Below are 21,627 nucleotides of genomic sequence, written 5' to 3' on the forward strand. Positions count from 1 at the left end.
TTCTTATTTTCTACTTCTGCCTGGGGTTCTATCTTTTCAACCAAATTCTCAAAATGTGGTCTGAGGACCACCAGCTCCATTGCAAAACCAAGTCTCATGTTCTGAGTCAGAAACTCTGGTGGGGGAGCCAAGAAACCTGCATTTGTTTCTTAAATGTGTGTGTGTGTGTGTGTGTGTGTGTGTGTGTGTGTGTGTGTGTGTGTCCACACGCATGTGCGTGCCTGGATGAGTGTATGTGCACCATGTGCATGTGTTCATGGAAGCCAGAGGGTGTTGGATGCCCTGGAACTGGAGTTACAAGTGATTGCGAACTGCCTGATTTGGATGCTGGGAGCTGAAGGTAGGTCCTCTGGAAGAACAGTAAATACTCACCCCCTCTCACCCCAAGACAAGATTTCTGTGTAACAGAACCCTGGCTGTTCTGGAATCAATTTGTAGACTGGGCAGCCCTTGAACTCACAGATATCTTCCTGCCTCTGCCTCCTGGGTGCTGGGATTTAAAGGTGTGTCTCACCACTCAGGACTTTAGAGACAAGGACTCATGTAGCCCAGGTTGGCTTAAGACTCCCCATATAGCTGAGAATGATCTTGAACTCCTGATTCTCCTGTCTCCACCTCCAAGTTCTGTGATTACAGGTACACACACACACACACACCCTCCAAGTTCTGTGATTACAGGTACACACACACACACACACCCTCCAAGTTCTGTGATTACAGGTACACACACACACACACACACACACACACACACACACACACACACACACGGTTTGTTCATGTTAGGCAAATGCTCTACTAAGAGAACTACAGCCCCGTTTCCTTCCAGATGGTTCTGGTGGTGCTGAAGTTAGACAGCCATGACTTAAGACAACAGGCAGCTTCAGGCTGAAAGAGGGGTATGGGAGAAGCCTTAAAGTTCAGGCGGCGGTTCAGTCACCTGTGATGTGAGTAAGGCTTGCTGGTACACACACACACACACACACACACACACACACACACACACACACACGCACGCACGCACATACACGCATACACACACAAACACATATGTACACACATATACACACCCCTTGCAGACTCTCAAAGCAGTTCCCATGCTAAATCCCTCTGGTCTCGGTGTAGGGAGGGACACAAATGGAAGTGAAGAGGTGATTAAGAATGAACTGTTCTTATCAGGTGACATCCTGTACCCCATAGTCTTTGTTCCTTGTCCCTTCTGAGGGTCCCTGAGGGTTCCTTCAGAAGCCAGAGAAGCCGAGTCATTGCCCAGTTGAGACCAAGCACACCGCTCCACAGAAGCTGAGGTGACTTGTGTGCCAGAGTTTCAGAGTAAGTGCTAAGACCTTGCTGTGCACGGGCTGGTCCTCTGGGGAAGGTGGAGGGTCAGCAGACAAAGCTTAGGCCAGCTCACACCATCCCAGGGTATGAAATGCTGCTTAGATGGAGAATTCCCCTTGGCCCTTTCCCAGGGCTGAGTCCTATGTCCAGCCTTCCTCCTGACCCCTGTCTCTCTGATATAGACTGTGGCGCCCAGGCTGTGGCCCACTTGGGTCATCACTGCAGTGGCATCCTCCCCCACCACAACCCCACATCCCAAAGGATCTTGATGTTAAATTCTTGCCCCTGGGACTTGTTGGAGACATGGGGAGGGAGGGAGCCTCATGCTCAGATCTGGTTTCACTGTTGTTGCTGCTGCTGCTGCTGGTTCAGTGGCTGGCTGCCATGGGCTGAGCCACCAGCTGTGCTATATAAGAGACTGGACTGCTGGAGAGGTGAAGAAGTCTTGGACCCCCAGCGAAGAGTCTTGTTCAGGACACGGTGAGCTCCAACCCCAATCTCTCCTCCAACCTCTGTGTCTACCTGGCTCTGCTCCTACCCCATCCCTAGATACCTCACTAGATACCTCATTGTTCTTCCTTTGCTGGCTGACCACACACACACACACACACACACACACACACACACACACACACACACAGATGTCTTTTTCTGTTTCATTCTTCTCATTATCCAAAGTCTTCCCTCAGCACTGCCTACCTGAAGTCACAATGCCCCCAAGTGGCCCCATCTTGGTCTCTATACCTTTTCCCTCTGTGGCCAGCCACTGTGCGCTGTCTGGGAACTCCAGGGAACATCCGCTGGGGAGCCTGAGAGCCAGGCCTCTTCAGAGGAAATGGTGGGCTGTAGAGAGCCTCTCTGCTGGCTGCCAGATGGGAAATGGCTTTTCCACAAGGTGCCTCAGGCCACCCTGGCCTCTTCCACAGATTTAGAGCTGGCTCTGGCTGTTTCTGTCTGCTCAGAGCCCTGGAGCTTGGAGTAGCCTGAACCAACTGGTACAGCGGTCTCAGGGTTAGACAGTCTTTGCTGTGGTTTTGTTTGTTTCCTCAGACATCCAAAAATTCAAGGGATCCTTTTCTTCCAGAAAAGACAGCTTCTCTTTCCTTCTGCACCGGACTTAGTGATCAAAGGTAACTTTTATGTATGTATGTATTTATTTATTTTTATTTTATTTTAAGATAGAATCTTGCTCTTGCTGGGTAGCCAAGGCTATCCTGTAACACACTATAATAGCCCAGGCTGGCCTCCAGCTCACAGCAATCTACCCTACCTCAGTCTCCCACGGGCTGATATTGCACTTGGGATTCTACTCAGATGAGGGAACAAATTATTAGGTTATATTCTGGTTGGTCCTAACTCTCGGGGAGAAAAATACCCAGCTGAGGAGGAGCCTGGTTCTTTTTTTTTTTTTTTTTTTTTTTTTTTTTTTTCGGAGCTGGGGACCGAACCCAGGGCCTTGTGCTTCCTAGGTAAGCGCTCTACCACTGAGCTAAATCCCCAGCCCCTAGGAGCCTGGTTCTTTAACACTGTTTCTGGGCATGTTTTCTTCTCCCTACTTCTGTAGCCCTAACTTCATGCTCCCAGTTACTGGAAGCCCTGGGTTCTCACTACACACCCACTGAGTTCTCTTTAGCTGGCTCCTGACTACGTGTTCCTAGCCAGGTTGCAAATAAATAGACCAGAATGGGCTCCAGCTGTGGTCCATGCACATCTGGGAATGTCTTCTTCTTGGAGGTGGCTTGGTGAAGCATTGGTGGCTTTCAGCCTGCCTGCCTGCCTGCCCACCCTAAGGAGGGCTCAGTCTTCCTGGGACCAGGATGTGTAGCCACCTATGCAAAGCTGTGAGCCCCATTAAAGGGCAGCAACACAAAAGCCTGGGGCTTGAAAGTGATAAGTTACCCAGCAGCTGCTGGAAGCAGGCCTCTTACTCTCCAGGAACCTCCTTATCTCTTTCCTCCTTTGTGGTCTGTCTGCCGGGGAACCTGGCAGGTTTAGAATCTGGGTGCTGCTTGTTTGGATTCAGATCCTCAATTTCTACATCCCCCAAGCAGCTCAGTTTGGCAGTTCAAGCAGATGTCCTTCCATGAGACTCTTCCCTTTATCCTGGACTGGAGCTGTAAGAGATGTGACCCGGGTTTGGGATGTAGCTCAGTTGATAGCCTGCTTGCCGAGCTTGAAGGAAGCCCTACATTTCATCTCTGGCATCACATAAAGTCAGTGTACAAACCTGTAGTCTCCGCACTCAGAAGATGGAGGCGGGAGAATCAAAAGTTCAAGGTTATCCTTGTGTACAGAGTGCATTTGAGGCTAGCCTGGGCTACAGAGGACTATGTCTCAGAAGTGATTCAGGAGTGTGGGACATGATACACTTTGCTTCTTTGCAGATCATTGACTCTATGAAACATTCCTGGGGAGCCACAGGTCCAACTTTGTGAAGCAGCGTCACCTGTCTGACATTTATACGGGGCCTGAGGGAGAGATGGCAGCAACCAAGACCTGGGTACTCTCTTTCCTGGTCCTTGAAGTCACCACCGTGCTGGGTATGTATGTACCAAGTCTCTGCTTGCTCCCAAAGCTTCTACTTGCCACGGTGAATTCAATTTCTGTTCTGGGACCCAATTATCTATGTGTCAGCCTGGACTGAAGACTTGAGGCTGTTTGATAGTTTGTGAAGTTTTCTCACTTCAAATCTGAGATCTTTCTTTCTATTAAGATTCATAGAACAGAATCAAACAAGCAAGATGAAGTCACTCTTGGGGAGGAAAAAAAAAGTTAGGAAAGGTTCTGCTCCTGTGCACTAAATTTAGCTCTGAGCTTCCTGGTAGCCAAAGCAAAAAGGGAGTCACAAGGGATCCACGGTGTTCCCAGAAGCAGGTTTGAGGTTCGCCTGTTTTCAGTTGCATGAAAATTCTTCTGGCAAGAAAACTCTGTTTCCTGTATACCCCGGAGCCAGGTTTGATGAACACACCAGACGCCCTTCTGGTTTTCTTGCCCTCTGCTCCGATACTCTGGTGACCCAAAGATCAGGGAGAAGGTGCCTGCTGCAGCTACTGACTACCTGAGTTGCTGCATCCCTTTGGAGATCTCTCACTCTCCCATCTCGCCTGCCTCCCCTCATTTCAAATTATACTGCTAATGCAGAGTGCTTGCAACCCTCTTCTAAAGCTGCGTGCCCCGCAGGCTCCTGGCCACCGCAGCAGGAACAAAGGCAGCCCTTCCCCCAACCCCCTACAGCGTCAGCCCTGTGTGTGCCCGCCTCCTGCCCCGCCCTTTCCACCTTGGCAGCTGCTGTTGGTGTAGATGATTAACATTCAGCCATCTGAGGGGAAATCAGATTAGGTTGATTAAACGGGCTCCCATCACCCCAATTAAGCAGCACAGAGAATTCTGACTTGGCTCCTTGCCTGGGAGTTAATTGCCTTTCAAGGCTTTTGCTCTGTTCTCCCTTCTCCTGCTTCTGGAGTCTTCGTGCCAGCTACATGTAGAGAAGGGCTGGAGAATGCTCACCCCGTCCTCATCCTCAGCTCCGAACAATGAAGACCACAGCCCAGTTAGTGTACCCAGTCCTTTATGGGATGGGATCTCAGTGCCAACCAATCACGGGAAAGGGACATCCACTCTTTGCCAGGCACTGAGCTAGAGCTTGCTAACATTTACCCAGTGTTCCAAGGTGGTGGTCCTTTGCCTTCCTAATGCTGCAACCCTTTAACATAGTTTCTCATGTTATGATGACCCCCCCACCATACAATGATTTTTGTAGGTACCTCATAACTGTAATTTTGCTACTGTTACGAATTGTGATGTAAATATCAGATATGCAGGATATCTGATCTGTAAAACTCCAAAAGGGTTGTAACTCATAGGTTGAGAAACGCTATACTAAGTATTTTTATGAACAAACTCTTACTGTCTTCTTTTTATGGGAGAGTAGGCAGAGCCACGTGGGTTAAACAGCCTGCCCAGGTTGGTTAGGAAGTGGCAGAATACACAGCTCTCCAGAGAGTCGCTGGTGTCTCATTTCATTGGACCCCCAGGCCAACAGCACCCTATGAAGGGGAAATGTGTGTTTCTACTTTATAGGAAAGGAAGATAAGGCTCCATCCAGACATCCAGACTCTCTAGCAGAAGTCTCAACCTACTAGCTGCCTGAAGTATCTGATGACCCCATTTAAAATTATTAATGTAATTAATGGATTTCATTATGTCATTTTCAGACATGTGAATATCTTACTCAAATTAATTTCTCTGGTCCCCCTTCTATTCCTGCCAATCCCTCTTTTTTCCTTTCCTTTATTCTTTTATTTTTTTGGAATGGGGTCTCATTATGTAGCCTAGTTGGCTGGTCTTGAGAGATCCTCCTCCCTCTGTCTCCTAAGTTTAGGCATTAAAGACATCTTTTTTCTTTTTTTAAAGATTTATTTATTATATATAAGTACACTGTAGCTGTCATCAGACACACCAGAAGAGGGCATCAGATCTCATTACAGATGGTTGTGAGTCACCATGTGGTTGCTGGGATTTGAACTCAGGACCTCTGAAAGAGCAGTCAGTGCTCTTAACCACTGAGCCATCTCTTCTCCATTTCTTTTCTCTCTCTCTCTCTCTCTCTCTCTCTCTCTCTCTCTCTCTCTCTCTCTCTCTCTCTCTCTCTCTCTGGCAGAGTTTCATGTAGCTTAGACTGGCCTGGAACTTACTATGTAGCAAAGGCTATCCTTGCACCTCTGACTTTCTAGCCTATAGCTCCAAGATGCTAAGATTACACACGTTGTACCACCAAGCTAGCTGCTCATCCATTTCTAAAACAACTGAAAAGGGAATTACCATTTGTCAAGCATGCCAGCCCCAGTGTGTTTATGGGAAACAGGCTGAGAAATGAAGCCTTTGGGGGTTTCACACCAGTGAGTGGCAGAGTGGGGGCTTGGGCCCGTGCCTAGGATTCATGCTACATCCACTCCTCCTGACCTTCCTCCACATCTTCAAGCCCTGTGAGCCCTGGCTTCTCTTTTTCTGTCCTACAGGGAGACAGATGATGCTTACCCAGTCAGCAAGAAGAGTCCAGCCTGTGAAGAGGACCCCTAAGATCCTCACCAAGCCTGTTAACTCCCAGGAGAGTGAGTCTCCACTAGGGCAGGGAGGGTTGGGACGGGGTCTTTGCTGAGAGTAAGTCTCTGAAGCCTGGGTAGGATGTTAGGAATTCCTGGAAACTTCATTTTAACAAGACACTTGGCTATTCTCTCCAGATAGACTAGAAGAAAGCTCAGAGTCAGGCCTGATGTGTTCCAGAAATGGAGTGTTTACATGCTGGAGCTGGTGGGTAGAAAGGGGTTGATGAGGGTGTAGAAATAGCACAGGAATCTCACCAACGCCCTAACTGAGAGCTTTTTGTGCCAGGGAATGCTGTGGCCCAAACCACATGGGAAAAGCTTACCCCATGCACAGTGTTAGAGAGGGAGGACTAGAGTGGGAGAAAAGAGAGATTACACAGAAACTCACTGCCCTGGTCCACCAGGCTGATGAGAGCTGGGATGGAGGGGTCCACATTGTGACACAGAGAAAGGATTGGAGAGTTGCTGGAGAAATAAGGGGCGGGGTTAGGGTGGGAAGTGGAGATTGAGCAGAAGCAGGAGGACTCCCAGGGATGCATCAGGAAAGGATAGCTGGAGTTCACCTGATATTCAGGGATGGTGCCTCCTCAACCTAGCTCTGTCCCTCAGGTCCTGGAGAGTGGACGACTTGGTTTAACATCGACCACCCAGGTGGGCAGGGTGACTATGAGCGACTGGATGCCATTCGATTCTACTACGGGGAGCGCGTGTGCGCCCGTCCCCTCCGGCTAGAGGCTCGGACCACTGACTGGATGCCTGCGGGCATCACTGGCCAGGTGGTCCATGGCAGTCCCCGTGAGGGCTTCTGGTGCCTCAACAAGGAACAGAGACCAGGCCAGAACTGTTCCAATTACACAGTGCGCTTCCTCTGCCCACCAGGTGAGTCTACAAGGCTGAAGGCAGCCCCTGCCTCTCAGCAGGAGAGGCCAGGATCTGCACAGAGGCCAGGATCTGCACAGCACATACCTGCAAACATTCTCAGCCCCTTTAGTGAGGTAAGATCCCCAGAGCTGCTCCAGTCAACTGGTTGTGTTGAGTTCTGGTGACTCAGTAGGGAAGACAGTGCTCAGAGTCTTAACTTCCGGGCTTTGAGTCTCTAGCTTACTGTGTGCCACTGTTATTTTTGTGGTTCCCAGGACCTTACGATAGGCAAGCCCTCTACTACACAGAGACATCTCCAGGCTCCTACCATTTTATTATTATTTTAAATAATGAGATAGGGTTTCTCTAAATTGCCCAGGCCGGTCTTAAACTTGTGACTTTGCTGCCTCTGTCTCAAGTAACTGGTATTACAAATATGTGAAGCCAAGCCCAGTGCAACTGTACTCCTCCTATAGCCCAGGCTGGCCTTGGGCTTCCTGTGTAATCTTGGATGACCTTGAACTCAGATTCTCCTTCTGCCACCTGCCCCCTTCCCCAAGTGCTGGAATTCTAGAAACGTGCCACCACACCCACAGGCTGGGGCTCCAACCAAGAGCTTTATGAGTGTCAGGCAAGCATTCTGTGAGCTACATTCCCCAGCCTCTGTCCTCCTCCTTCTCCTCCCTATGTAGCCCTAGCTGGCCTGGAAATCATTATGTAGCCCATGCTATCCTTGAACTGCTGATTCTCCTGCCTCTCCCCAGAATGTTGGGATTACAGTCCTGTGCCTCCATGCAGACTGATCCTGAAGCCACGATCCTCCTGTTTGTCCTGGAGATTGCTGCTTCTGAATTGAGACAGGGCTTCTCTGTGTAGCCCTGGCTGTCCTGGAACTCACCTAGGCTAGCCTCCAACTCAGAAATCCGCCTACCTGCCTACTGAGTGCTGGGGTGAAAGAGGAGTGCCACCCCTGCCTGCCTGCTACTGGCCTCTTACCTGTGAGACAGGCGTAACAATGTATCTTCAGAGTTTAAAGTTAAACAACAAAAAAAAATTGTTTTGTTTTTCGTTTTTTTCTAGACAAGGTTTTTTTCTGTGTAACAGCTGGTACCATCTTTTTGTAGAACAGGCTGACCTTTGAACTCACAGAGGTCTGCCTGCCTCTTATTTTGTTTGTTTGTTTAAATTTTGATATAAAGTCTCTTAGTTTAGGCTTACCTCAAATTTACTATGCAGTTTAAGCTAGCCCCTATAATCCATCTGCCTCGGTCTCCAAGTTCTGGGAATACAGGTGTGTCCTTCTATTCATAATGGGATTTTGATGAAGATTATGTAAGGCAGTGAAGGAAGCAGTTGAGCACAGGTTAGCTAAATGTCAACTACTGCTACAATCTGTGTGTGCAAGATGCTTGTGTGTGCAAGATGCTTGTGTGTGCAAGATGCTGGCTGCCCTCATTATTTGGCCCTGACAGTTGATCTTTGAGGCATTGCCATCTCAACAGGATATATGCAGCTCAGAGAAGACACTTTTGTCCACTAGATACACCGCTAAGTGCTTGCTACACGGGGATTTGAACCATGCCCATGTTTTTGAATCCATGTTCTTTAAATCCTACTCCATCCATGCATCAAATAGTGCAGATATTAATTGACCAGTTGCAGGCCTGCATTCTGGATGGGCACCCAGCCCCTGGGGCTCTACCTGTCCATACAGATTAATGTGGCAGGATCAGGTTCCTTTGATGGTTTTATGCTGCCGAGGAGCCCAGCTGGTTTCAACAGCAAGGGCTGACCCTCCTTTTTATACACAGGCTGAGGAAGCGAAAAGGAGTCTGACTATTCAGGTCATTGTAAACTACAGGCCCTGAATTCCCAGGGAGCCTGTCTCCAGGGAGAATGTAGTTGTTTTCACTCATGGAAGACAGTGGGCTGCCAACAATGTAGGTCCTACAAGCAGTGCTGGGACACACACCCCCCCAAAAAAAAAAAACCCTTTCACCCATAGGCTGCTTTTGTGCAAGCTTTAGGGCCATTGCTTCCTCAAGACTTCCCTTGTTAGAAAAAAATTGTCGCAGGGCCAAGGTGTAGCTCAGTTTGTCAAGTGCTGGCTTAGCATCCACAAAGCAGCAGGTTTCATCTCCAGCAACATGTCCGCAACTAGACATGCGGTAGCCTGTCTCCTTATAGTGACGGTCCTCAGAGGATAGAGGCAGGGGGATCAGACGTTGGAGGCTAGCCTCAGTTAAAGAGACTGTCTCAAAATTATTTTTACTTCATTGCAATACATATAAATATCCCTGATATTTATCAATAGGCACCTTGTGCTCCCTCACCAGAGAAGATACAGCCTTGAGGTCAGACTTCCTGACCCAGTCCCCTGGGGGAGAAGGTGACCTCTGCTGATCTCATCTTGTAGGGTCCTTGCGGAGAGATACAGAGCATATCTGGAGTTCCTGGTCTCCCTGGAGCGCGTGCTCAGCCGCCTGTGGTCACACCGGGGTCCAGACCCGTACCCGCACCTGCTTGGCACAGACAGTGTCACTATGTAATGAGGCCACTGAGGAGGGACAGCTCTGCATGAGCCAGGCCTGCACAGGTATCTCCCTCCCTCTGCGGACTGAGCCTCAGTGGTAGGTGGGATTGAAGCAGCCTACATAATGGGCTTGAGGACCAGCGTGAGACTGAGTTGCCTGTTCGATCACTGAGCCCTAACTAGGCATTTCGTCTGTTCTGATGGGAGACAGGACAGCTAAGAACACAGTGCATTGTCAATGATCACAGCTTAAGAAATCAACTGAGAAGTGGTAGGGAAAGGCTTTAATCCTAGTACTTGGGAGGCAGAGGCAGACAGGTTGGAAGCCAGCCTGGTCTACAAAGTGAGTTGCAGGACAGCCAGGGCTACACAGAGAAACCCTGTCTTGAAACGTCCACCACGGGGGTTGGAGAGATGGCTCAGCAGTTAAGAGCACTGAGTTCTACCAGAACTCAGCAACCACATGGTGGCTCACAACCATCTGTAATAAGATCTGATGCCCTCTTCTGGTGTGTCTGAAGACAACTACAGTGTACTCACATGCATAAAATAAGTAAATATGTATTTTTTAAAAACATCCACCATTCCCCTCACCCCAGAAAAAGAAAAAGAAAGAAAAAAAGAAATCAGGAAGTTGCTTAGAGGGTGTTTCTGGGGCTCAGTCTGAAGGACAACTAGGAATTAGGTGTACAGGCAGGTAAGGAAGGGTTAAGAGAGAACCAAGGAAGAAACGAAGCATGTGTGAGAGAACATCCAGACTGGGACAGAGGATAGGACGGGTCAGAATCCGTAAAGTCCTGCTGATGTGGCTCCTTGTCTCACAGCTTGTGACCTGACCTGCCCCATGGGCCAGGTAAATGCTGACTGTGATGCCTGCATGTGTCAGGACTTCATGCTTCACGGGGCCATCTCCCTCCCTGGAGGTGGCCCAGCTCCAGGGGCCACTGTCTACCTGCTGGCTAAGGCACCAAAGATGCTGACCCAAACAGACAGCAGCGGAAGTTTCCGAGTTCCTGGCTTGTGTCCTGATGGCAAAACCGTCCTGAAAGTTACCAAGAGCAAGTTTGCCCCAATTATGATCACGATGCCCAAGACTAGCCTGAAGTCAGCCACCATCAACGCAGAGTTTGTGAGGGCAGGTGATGACATGCGTGGTGGGGACAAGGGGTTACCATGTTGAGGGTTTCTTTACCAGCTCAAGTGTAAAACCCCAGTGTAAAAACCCAAAATCTTTGCCACGACCCATAGGCCTTCTATCCTCTGGCTTTCCCTAATTTCCCTTCTTCATTCCTGCTATGCAGAATCAATTTATTATAGCCACAATGGCTTTGTCTGTTTCTCAAAGAGAGACATACCCCTGCCTCAGAGCTTTTGCACTTACTGTGTGTACTTAGTGTTCTTCTAGATGTTGGTAGGTCCAGCACCCGAATGCATTAGGACTTCCCTGACCTATTGTCTGAAATAGTCAATTACCACAAAGGTCACAGAGGATCCTGGGAAGCACAGAAATGGTGCAGAAGTTATCGAAAGATTCTGCTACGAAAAAAAAAAAAAAAGAAAAAAAGAAAAAAAAGGGGCTGGGGATTTAGCTCAATGGTAGAGCGCTTACCTAGGAAGCGCAAGGCCCTGGGTTCGGTCCCCAGCTCCGAGAAAAAAAAAAAAAAAAAGAAAGATTCTGCTGGAGCACAAGACCGTGAATTGCACTAGTGAAGCAATGAGTTCTGTCCTTTGTAGCACTTGGAGTGTGGCTGGCAAGAGGTCCTCTGCATTCTCCGTTAGCCCATCCAGATTCCACCAGAGAAGTTTATGGGTTAGGTCCCAGGTGGGGAGGTGGAGGAGGGAAATCCACTGGGGATCAGTTCCTTTGGGTCTGAGGGGACCACTGGAGATAGGCGGGGAATGGGATAAAGCCATACATTTGAAATACCATCAAAGACCCCGAGGAATCAGGGCTCTCTAGAACCTGACACAAATTAAGAAAACCAAACACTTCTCTTTTATCTTCTCTCCCAGAGACCCCATACATTGTAATGAACCCTGAGACGAAAGCACGTCGGGCTGGGCAGAGTGTGTCTCTGTGCTGCAAGGCCACAGGGAAACCTAGTCCAGACAAGTACTTCTGGTGTGTATTCTGCCAGCTACCTTGCCCGGAGCTTGCTTGCCTTGTGTCTAGACTAAACAGTAACAAAGACTGATAGACTAAGGTGCATATAGGCTACTGAATGGTGGCACTTACAAGTGGGAACCCAGGCAGGACTGAGGCTGCCCAGACAACCAGCCAGCCCTCTTCTACTTCAAAGCTCAGCTCATTCTCCCAAAATGTCTCTTGACTTTACTGTCCTAATACACATGTTTTTGGACCATGCCACAAGATTTCCCAGTCCTGCTCCCCAATGCAAGAGCAGAATCCCTTGTGCTAGGTGTGAATTCTTTACCCTTCAATAAGCAGTTACAGCCACCAGGCTTGTTTAGAATGCCATCAGTTCTGGGAGATCACTGCTCTTGTTTTATGGAGCAGGAATTATCATTTGTCTAAAGATTCGCCATCAGTTAAGAGGTGGGGCTGGGGTTTAGAAGCAATTTCCCAACTCCCAGCTAATCAGGGGCTTTCGGGCAAGCAGAGTGAAAGTGAACCGTCTGCAACCCTTGCTTCTCAGCACATCTTCAAATTTACCTCCCCACCCCACATCTTTACAGGTACCACAACAACACATTGCTGGATCCTTCCCTCTATAAACACCAGAGCAAGCTGGTGCTGAGGAACCTGCAGCAGGACCAAGCAGGGGAGTACTTCTGTAAGGCGCAGAGTGATGCTGGGGCTGTGAAGTCCAAGGTCACCCAACTCACTGTCATTGGTAAGCCTGTCTGGGTCCTAAGGATCCCAGACCTGCAACAGGGCTGGCAGCATCACTGGGCATATGATGTGCATGGTGCCAGGCTCCCTGGGATACCGTGAAGAGCTGTCTTGCATCATTTGAGGGGTGTGTGTGTGTGTGTGTGTGTGTGTGTGTGTGTGTACAGAAATGTAAATAAAATTCAAACAAAACAGAAACACGCAGGGGCCTGGGAATGCGACTCAGTTGGTAGAGTACTTATTTAGCAAGAATAAAGCTCTTGGTTCAGTCCCCAGCACTGTGACCTATAAGGGCTGATGGGTAGAGAGGGAGAACCTCAGTGGATTAGTCCTTGACTACTACTGTTATAAAGACAGGTCTTCTCCATTGAGAAACAATTCTGGGCATTGTTCCAGGTTAAGCAGCAAAGTTGAGTCTTGAGAACTTCTTGTATGGTAGAGGCCATAGGGAGAACACCAGGCTCCCATTTTTTAAACAAGGCTTGTTTGTTTTGTTATTTGTTTTTGTTTTGTTTTGGTTTTGGTTTTTTGGGGTTTTTTTTTTTTTTTTGAGACATGGTTTCTTTGTGTAGCCTTAGACCAGGCTGGCTTCTTATAGACTTATAGAGATCCTCCTGTCTCTCTGCCTTATTTGTTTGTTTTTTGAGACAAGGTTTTCTTGTAGCCCAGGTTGACCTCAAACCCACTATGTGGCCAAGAATGACCTTTAATTTATGGTCCTTCTGACTCCACCTCACAACACTAGGATTATAAGCATGTGTCACCATGCCTCATTAAAACAGGGTTTCTGGGGGGCTGGAGAGATGGCTTGGAGGTTAAGAGAACTGGCTACTCTTCCAGGGGACCCAAATTCTATTCCTACATGGTGACTTACAACCATTTGCAACTCCAATTCCAGGAGATCCATTTTTATGGCCTCTATGGGTAGGTAGTCTTCCGGCCTCAGTAGGCACCAGACATGCAAATAGTGCACAGGCATACATGCAGGCAAAACACCCATATACACATAAAATAAAAACAAGACCAGCATTTCTACCTAGCTTCCTGGGATGTGTGGAAACCGCTGAGGGTATAGGGAAGTTGCCAGGCTCTGCAGGACATAGATCAGGAATCTCTCCCTTCTATTACACACCAGCAACACTTCCGAGTCTGCTGATAATCTCGAAAGACCCTCACACACTTGCAAGATTCCTCATTGAGAATTGCTACTCTATGGACCTCAGCAACTAATGTTTCCCTAATAGGATTAGTAATAGTTCTTCCATACCTCAGGGTTGCAGATATATAAGTCATTTGATAACTGTAGAAAGGGGTGTGTGTGTGGCTCAGTGGTAGAGCAATTATTTAGCATACACAAGGCCCTGGTTCAACCACCAACATCATCAGCAACAATAGCAGCAGCAGCACCATCATCACACACCATCACACACACACACACACACACACACACACACACACACACACACACAAATTGTCTTGGAGGCACACACTTGTTGTTGGAGATTGAACTCAGGTCCTCTGTAAGGCCAGACCCAGTGTCTCTAACCGCTGAACCGTCTCACTAGCCTGAGGCACACACTGGCAATCCCAGTATTTGAAAGGTAGAAGCAAGAGGATCATGAATTCAAGATCATTCTAGGCTCAAGTTTAAAGCCAGCCTGGGCCATTCGAGACCCTATCTCAACAAAACAAAAACAAGTAGAGAGGGGAAGGGAGGGAGGGAGAGAGCGTGAGAGAGCGTGAGAGAGAGTGAGAGAGCGAGAGAGCGAGAGCGAGAGCGAGAGCGAGAGAGAGAGAGAGAGAGAGAGAGAGAGAGAGTCCATTAAGTTGAAGTATTCTGTGTAAGGCATAAACTTACGTTTTAACTTACGTTTTAACGTCCGCACCATTTCTTCTTTAGCACACGATGAGGCTCCTTGCAACCCAACCCCAGAGAGCTACCTTATCCGGCTGCCCCATGATTGCTTCCAGAATGCCACCAACTCCTTCTACTATGATGTAGGCCGCTGCCCCATCAAGACCTGTGCAGGGCAGCAAGACAATGGGATCCGGTGCCAAGATGCCGTGGAGAACTGCTGTGGTATTTCCAGAACAGAGGAGAGGGAGATCCAGTGCAGTGGGTACACACTGCCCACCAAGGTGGCCATGGAGTGCAGCTGTCAACGATGTGCAGAGACACGGAGCATCGTTCGGGGCCGGGTCACTGCTGCTGACGATGGGGAGCCCATGCGCTTTGGCCACGTGTACATGGGGAATAACCGTGTGAGCATGACTGGCTACAAAGGCACATTCACCCTCCACGTCCCCCAGGACACGGAGAGGCTGGTGCTCACGTTTGTGGACAGGCTGCAGAAATTTGTCAACACTACCAAAGTGCTGCCCTTCAACAAGAAAGGGAGCGCAGTGTTCCATGAGATCAAGATGCTTCGGCAGAAAGAGCCCATCACGTTGGAAGCCACGGAAACCAACATTATCCCCCTGGGAGAGGTGGCTGGTGAGGATCCTGTGGCTGAACTGGAGATTCCACCCAAAAGTTTCTATAAGCAGAATGGGGAGCCCTTCACAGGAAAAGTAAAGGCCAGTGTGACCTTCCTGGATCCTCGGAATGTCTCTACGGCCACAGCCACCCAAAGTGACCTGAACTTCATTAATGATGAAGGAGACACCTTTCCCCTTAGAACATACGGGATGTTTTCTGTGGACTTCAGAGATGAGGCCACTTCGGAGTCACTTAATGCTGGCAAGGTGAAGGTCCATCTTGACTCGACCCAGGTCAAAATGCCAGAGCATGCGCGGGCCATGAAACTCTGGTCGCTCAACCCAAACACGGGGCTGTGGGAAGAGGAAGGCGATTTCAAATTTGAAAGCCAGAGGAGGAACAAGAGGGAAGAGAGAACCTTCCTAGTGGGAAATATGGAGATCCGTGAGAGAAGGCTCTTTAACCTGGATGTCCCAGAAAGCAGAAGGTGCTTCATCAAGGTGAGGACTTATCGGAGTGAGAGGTTCCTGCCCAGTGAGCAAATCCAGGGGGTTGTAGTCTCAGTGATCAACCTGGAGCCCAGAACTGGCTTTTCATCTAACCCCAGGGCCTGGGGCCGATTTGACAGTGTCATCACAGGGCCCAATGGAGCCTGCCTGCCTGCCTTCTGTGACGATCAGTCCCCTGATGCCTACTCTGTCTATGTTTTGGCAAGCCTTTCTGGAGAAGAACTAGAGGCAGTTGAGTCTTCTCCTAAATTCAACCCAAATGCAATCGGTGTCCCTCAGCCTTACCTCAACAAACTTAAATACCGTCGGACAGACCATGAGGATCCACGGGTTAAAAAGACGGCTTTCCAAATCAGTATGGCCAAACCAAGGCCCAACTCAGCTGAGGAGAGCAATGGGCCCATCTATGCCTTTGAGAACCTTCGGGCATGCGAGGAGGCACCACCCAGTGCAGCTCACTTCCGGTTCTATCAGATTGAGGGGGATCGCTATGACTATAACACAGTTCCTTTCAATGAAGATGACCCTATGAGCTGGACTGAAGACTACCTGGCATGGTGGCCCAAGCCAATGGAGTTCAGAGCCTGCTACATCAAGGTAAAGATTGTGGGGCCACTTGAGGTGAATGTACGATCCCGTAACATGGGCGGCACCCACCGGCAGACTGTGGGGAAGCTCTATGGGATCCGGGATGTGAAAAGTACTCGGGACAGAGACCAACCTAATGTCTCATCTGCCTGTCTGGAGTTCAAGTGCAGTGGAATGCTGTATGACCAAGACCGTGTAGACCGCACATTAGTGAAGGTCATCCCCCAGGGCAGCTGCCATCGAGCCAGTGTTAACTCTATGCTGCACGAGTACCTGGTCAACCACCTTCCCCTGGCAGTCAACAATGACACCAGCGAGTATACCATGCTGGCACCCCTGGACCCTCTGGGCCACAATTACGGTATCTATACTGTCACTGACCAGGACCCTGGTACAGCTAAGGAGATTGCGCTTGGCCGGTGCTTTGACGGCACTTCTGATGGCTCCTCCAGAATCATGAAGAGCAACGTGGGAGTCGCCCTGACCTTTAACTGTGCAGAAAGGCAGGTAGGCCGCCAGAGCGCCTTCCAGTACCTCCAAAGCACCCCGGCCCGGTCCCCAGCTACAGGCACTGTCCAAGGAAGAGTACCCGCCATGAGGCAACAACGGGCAAGCAGGGGTGGCCTACGCCGGCGTGGAAGCATGGCCCCTCTGAGATTTTCTGGTGTCGCTCAACAACCTCTGAGCAACTAAGTCTTATGATTCTTTGTAGTCCTCTCTGTCCACCTCATGAGACAGCCATCGTGAGACTGATGCACACATTGTCACTTGTTAATTTAAACACATCTGGTTTAGTGCAGTTTTCTTCTTTGTGCCTTTACTTCCTGTCTCTGTCTTGTGATACTGATTGGCACAAGGCCCCCAAGATGACAAAACAGAGATCTCCTCTTAGAAAGAAACAAAAGGAATTGGTAAATGCCCGAGGCTTTGTCTGGAAACACTTCCTATTGGATGGTTTTGCCAACCTTCGCACCAATGATAATCTAATACCGAGGTGCAAGTGAGCAATAAAACATTTTTCTTGTCGGTGTTCACAAGATGTAGGCAGAGCCTCTGTCACAATCCATTATATAAAAATGGTGGTGAATAAGGAAATAAACAATGTTTTTATGTGAGACGTGTTTAACATTTATTTCTTTGGGGAATTTGGAACTCTGGTGCCCGTGCACATCTTTTGTTTTGTTTTGTTTTGAGGCATGGTTTCTCTATGTAGCCATGGCTGTTCTGGAACTTGGTTTGTAGATGAGGTTGGCCCTGAACTCGAAGTGATTCCCCTGGCTCTGCCTCCAGAATGCTGGGATCAAAGGTGTTTTTCCACCAAAGAATCTTTATTTTTAACGTGTGTGTGTGTGTGTGTGTGTGTGTGTGTGTGTGTGTGTGTGTTGTGTGTGTGTTTTGGTGTGTGTGTGTTGTGTGTGAATTTATTTTCATCACATGCATGCAGGTTCCCAAGGAGGCCAGAGGGCATCAGGACCCCTGGAACTGGGGTCAGAGGTGATTTTAAGCCATCTGATGTGGATTCTGGGAGCAGAACAAGGCTCTTCTGCAAGGGCAATAAGTGCTCTTAATTGCTGAGCCCTCTCTCCAGCCTATAAAGGTAGTGAATAGAAGGCAATCGTAGTTATCCTGACAATTCTGGGAAGAATATCTCCTAGTAACCACGATGCCTTTGGGTTGTTAATTGTGTATTTTCCTCTAGTAGTAAAGTCTGGTTTCAAACTCATTGTAAAGGTTAGGATGACCTTGAAATCCTGGTATTTCTGCCTTCATCTCCCAAGTGCTGCAACTGGGGACATACAGCATTGCATCTAGCTTTATGTAGTGCTTGGGGATGAAACCCAGGATTGTAATGCATGCTGGGCAAGCCCTCACTGTCGGACCCTTCTGGGCCTTGCTGCTGCTTGGGGAAGACTTTTGTTCCTAACAAAGGAACACCCTGACCTTTCTGTTTGTCCTGGGCGGTACACCTGGGTGGTATACCTGGGCACTAACACTGTTAAATTTGTTCCTGTTTTTTGTTCCTCTTTCTATGTTCCTGAGGGGTAAGCCTGTTTTTCCACTGTGCTTCCTGGATTTCTCCACTCAGTGAACTTGGGGTATATATTCAGTGAATCTCAGTAAAAGATTTGGCATTCACATAACACAAATGACCCGAGTATGTGTTTTTTCTTAAACCTCACAGGCCTACAGCCAGTTCTTGGTACTGTGGCGGCGCGGGCGCCAACACCTCCCCAAACTTAGCTACATCCCCCAGTTGTGTATGTGTGTTCCTTTCTATTTGATTTTGATTTTGCTAGAAGCCCAGCAAAGCCAGGGCAGATGTTCATAAATGCACACCCTGAGGCTGCCATTGCTGTTTGTCAACCTTTAAATTACGCCAGATGCTCTGAGCACAGGGGTTCTGGAAAAATGGGACCAAGGTGGTATGAGGTCCAATGTCCCAAAGTTTCAGGGCTGGGTGCCCATTACATTTGTACATTTGTTCTCTTAGCTCATATTTTCCATTTTGAGAGATTCCTGGAGTTATGAGCCTGTTCTGGGCTCCTGAGCAAGGCTTAAAATATGTCCCAGTTTTTGTCTCTTTTTTCCAGCATGAAGGAGATTATACAATAGCTGGCCTAGGATTCTGGCCAAGTGGTCCTTTGGCTTCTTTCATTTCTGTTGTCTCCTCCAGCTGGTCTGGCTGACCTTGCTCCAAATGACAAGGTTTCTCTTTTTCTGCTTTCAAGCCTTCTACAGACACCCAGCTTTTCTAGACTGCAGACCTCTGCTGTGGGGAACACCTGACCCTGGAGTGAAACAAGTGGTCTATAGGGACAGGATTTACTTTTGGTTTAAAATAGTAAACCAAGGGCCAGTAGGTGGCGCCAGAGCAACCCTGACAGGGGAGGGGAGCAAGCGTGACAGCACACCAGTCTATACTGGATCTCAGCATTTGGGAGAAGGAGGCTGGAGAACCAGGAACTCAAGGACAGCCTAAGCTTTAAAGCAAGCTTGGAGCACATAAGCTCCTGCTTAAAAAAAACAAACAAAACCAACCAACCTACTAGGAGATGGGAAGCGGAGTTGGGAAGGGATAGTTTTCTCTCTTTTTCCACCAACTACACCAAAACTGTCAGGAAACAGGTCAGGGAGGGCTGGAGGAAGATAGGGCACTGTTTATTATCAGAACAAAAATCTTGCCATGTTTCCCTGGTCAGTCTGAGCTCCTTTGACCACCACTGTGCTGTGTTGGATTTGCCCTCTCAGACCAGCATCTGCCTAGCTCCTGTGAGTATAGTTTATAATCAACTAGAAATGTCTCTGGCATGCACAAGGTCCCAGGTTCCTTCCCCAGCACAACAAAACAGACAAGAAAACACAGAACAACCACTGACTCATGGCTTGGTCCTCTCCACTTATTTTCTGCTTATTTTCTGGACCAAATAAATGTTCACCTCAGGGAAGCCCTCAGTTCCATTCTCAGCCAGTGCTGTACTGGCTGACTGCCCGGTACCGGACGAGAATTTTACCAGGATAAATGGTAATACTGTGGCATAGCAGTAGGAAAAAGCACAGGCGAGAAACCCCCAAAGAAGTCAAGAACAGAATCTATGGGGCCTACGAGGACTTAGGAGACAACACTCCACTTTATGCACTTGCTGGGGATCAAACCCAGAGCTCCGAGCCTGTTAGGCACCACACCCTAAGAGCTAAACCCCAGCCCCTGTCTTTGAGTCATTTTGACTCAGTTCTCCTATATGGTAAAAGGATGAATCTCACTTCATTCTTTGGCACATGGGTATCCTGTTGACCTGGTGCCATTTGGTGAAAAACTCCGAACTGAAGCGTCTTGGCATCTCTGATGAAAATCGATTGATGGCAAACGACCTTACCTATGGATTCGCCAGTCTATTCTTTTGCTTTATCTGTCCATTACAATCCTGTTGCTCTTCCTCGTAGCTGCAGTTTTGAAAGCAGGAAGCTGTGAGTCCTCCAACTTCGTTTTTAGCTATTTGGAATGCTTCGTTTTGGTCCTCATGCTTGAAAGCATTTCCACCCAATATCCGTGCCCTTTAAAATTTGCAAAGCTGGGCAGTGATGGCACAGGCCTTTAATGCCAGCACTTGGGAAGCAGAGGCAGGCAGATCTTTGTGAGTTTGAGCCAGCCTAGTCTACAAGCTCCTTCCAGGACAACAAGAGATACACAAAGAAACTCTGTCTTGAAAAACCAAAAACCAAAACCAACCAACTAAACAACAAACAAACAAACAAACAATACCCCAAACAAAAATCAAACAAATGTTTCCTGGAACTATCAAGATTTGTGACACTGGGGGTTGGGGATTTAGCTCAGTGGTAGAGCGCTTGCCTAGCAAGCACAAGGCCCTGGGTTCAGTCCCCAGCTCCGAAAAAAAGAAAAAAGAAAAAAAAAAAAAAAGATTTGTGACACTGGAGTTCCACTGGGTAAGCTTCAAGACCTACTTCCTCTCTCACAGACTCCAAGGGAAGTGTGGTAAGTTAGTGCCACCTGCTGACCATCTTTCTAAAAACAGCAGAATGATAGAGCCCCCCCCCCCCCCCCAGCCTCCCTTTCCGAAGTTATCTTCAGCCCAAAGCACTGCCACTGGAGGGTGGGGAGTGCTTCCTGCCATCTTCTTCATCTCCAACACAAAGGATGGACATTGATGCTGGTGGGAAAAAGCCTGAAGAGAGACCTTAGGAAACACAGGCTTGTACCACCATAGCGGAGACACACTTTACTGCAAATAAGCCTCAGCATTCCATAGTTCTAACAATAGGAGATAGATTCCTGGGGTTAGAAAGTTGCCTCAGCAGTTAAGAGTACTGACTGCTCTTCCAGAGGATCCAGGTTCAATTCCCAGCACCCGCATGACAGTTCACAACTGTCTGTGATTCTTGTTCTAGGGAATCTCACACCACCACACAGATATACATGCAGACAAAACATCAATGCACATAAAATAAAACTAAATAAAAATTCTTAGAAAACAGATTCCTAAGCTAGGGATGTAGTTCAGTTGGTACAGTGATTGCCTGACATGCATGAAGCCCTTGGTTCTATTCCCAGCATCAAGTAAACCAGACTTAGTAGTTATTGTCCGTATTGCAGTAGTTGGGAGGTAGAGGCAGGAAGGTCATCCCCCACTATATGTAGAGTTTGAGACCAGTTTGTGCTACGTAGGGCCCTGTCTCAAATAAATAAATAAAATTATTTCTTAGTCCTAGTCTAGAGTATTTATGAAAACACTTTGGGTCAGGGACTTAGGGTGTATTTAAACCAATCCTGTCACGTTTCTTCTCTTGATATGGGAGCTTGCTATGTGGTCCTGACTGACCTTAGACTTTCAGTCCTT

At 48.3% G+C, this 21,627-nt stretch overlaps 1 protein-coding gene across 6 annotated transcripts; it reads left to right on the top strand.

Annotated features, from left to right (window-relative positions):
* The first annotated feature begins 1,670 nt into the window (after window positions 1-1,670).
* Cilp (cartilage intermediate layer protein) lies at window positions 1,671-17,395 on the top strand. 6 transcript variants are annotated; one of them, XM_063265517.1, is made up of 10 exons: window positions 1,671-1,821; window positions 2,392-2,482; window positions 3,726-3,881; window positions 6,360-6,452; window positions 7,056-7,325; window positions 9,724-9,903; window positions 10,665-10,979; window positions 11,854-11,962; window positions 12,538-12,695; window positions 14,595-17,385. In XM_063265517.1, exons 3-10 carry the CDS (start codon window positions 3,821-3,823, stop codon window positions 16,961-16,963), a joined length of 3,555 nt encoding a protein of 1,184 aa, XP_063121587.1. In that variant the 5' UTR covers window positions 1,671-1,821; window positions 2,392-2,482; window positions 3,726-3,820; the 3' UTR covers window positions 16,964-17,385. The 6 variants fall into 6 exon arrangements, with proteins under 6 accessions (XP_063121587.1, XP_063121585.1, XP_063121589.1 ...); XM_063265515.1 differs by having other exon boundaries at window positions 2,392-2,471; XM_063265516.1 differs by having other exon boundaries at window positions 1,708-1,821; window positions 2,426-2,471.
* Window positions 17,396-21,627: the final 4,232 nt, after the last annotated feature.

Source organism: Rattus norvegicus, chromosome 8, assembly GCF_036323735.1.
Source record: "Rattus norvegicus strain BN/NHsdMcwi chromosome 8, GRCr8, whole genome shotgun sequence".
NCBI classification, from domain to species: Eukaryota; Metazoa; Chordata; class Mammalia; order Rodentia; family Muridae; genus Rattus; species Rattus norvegicus.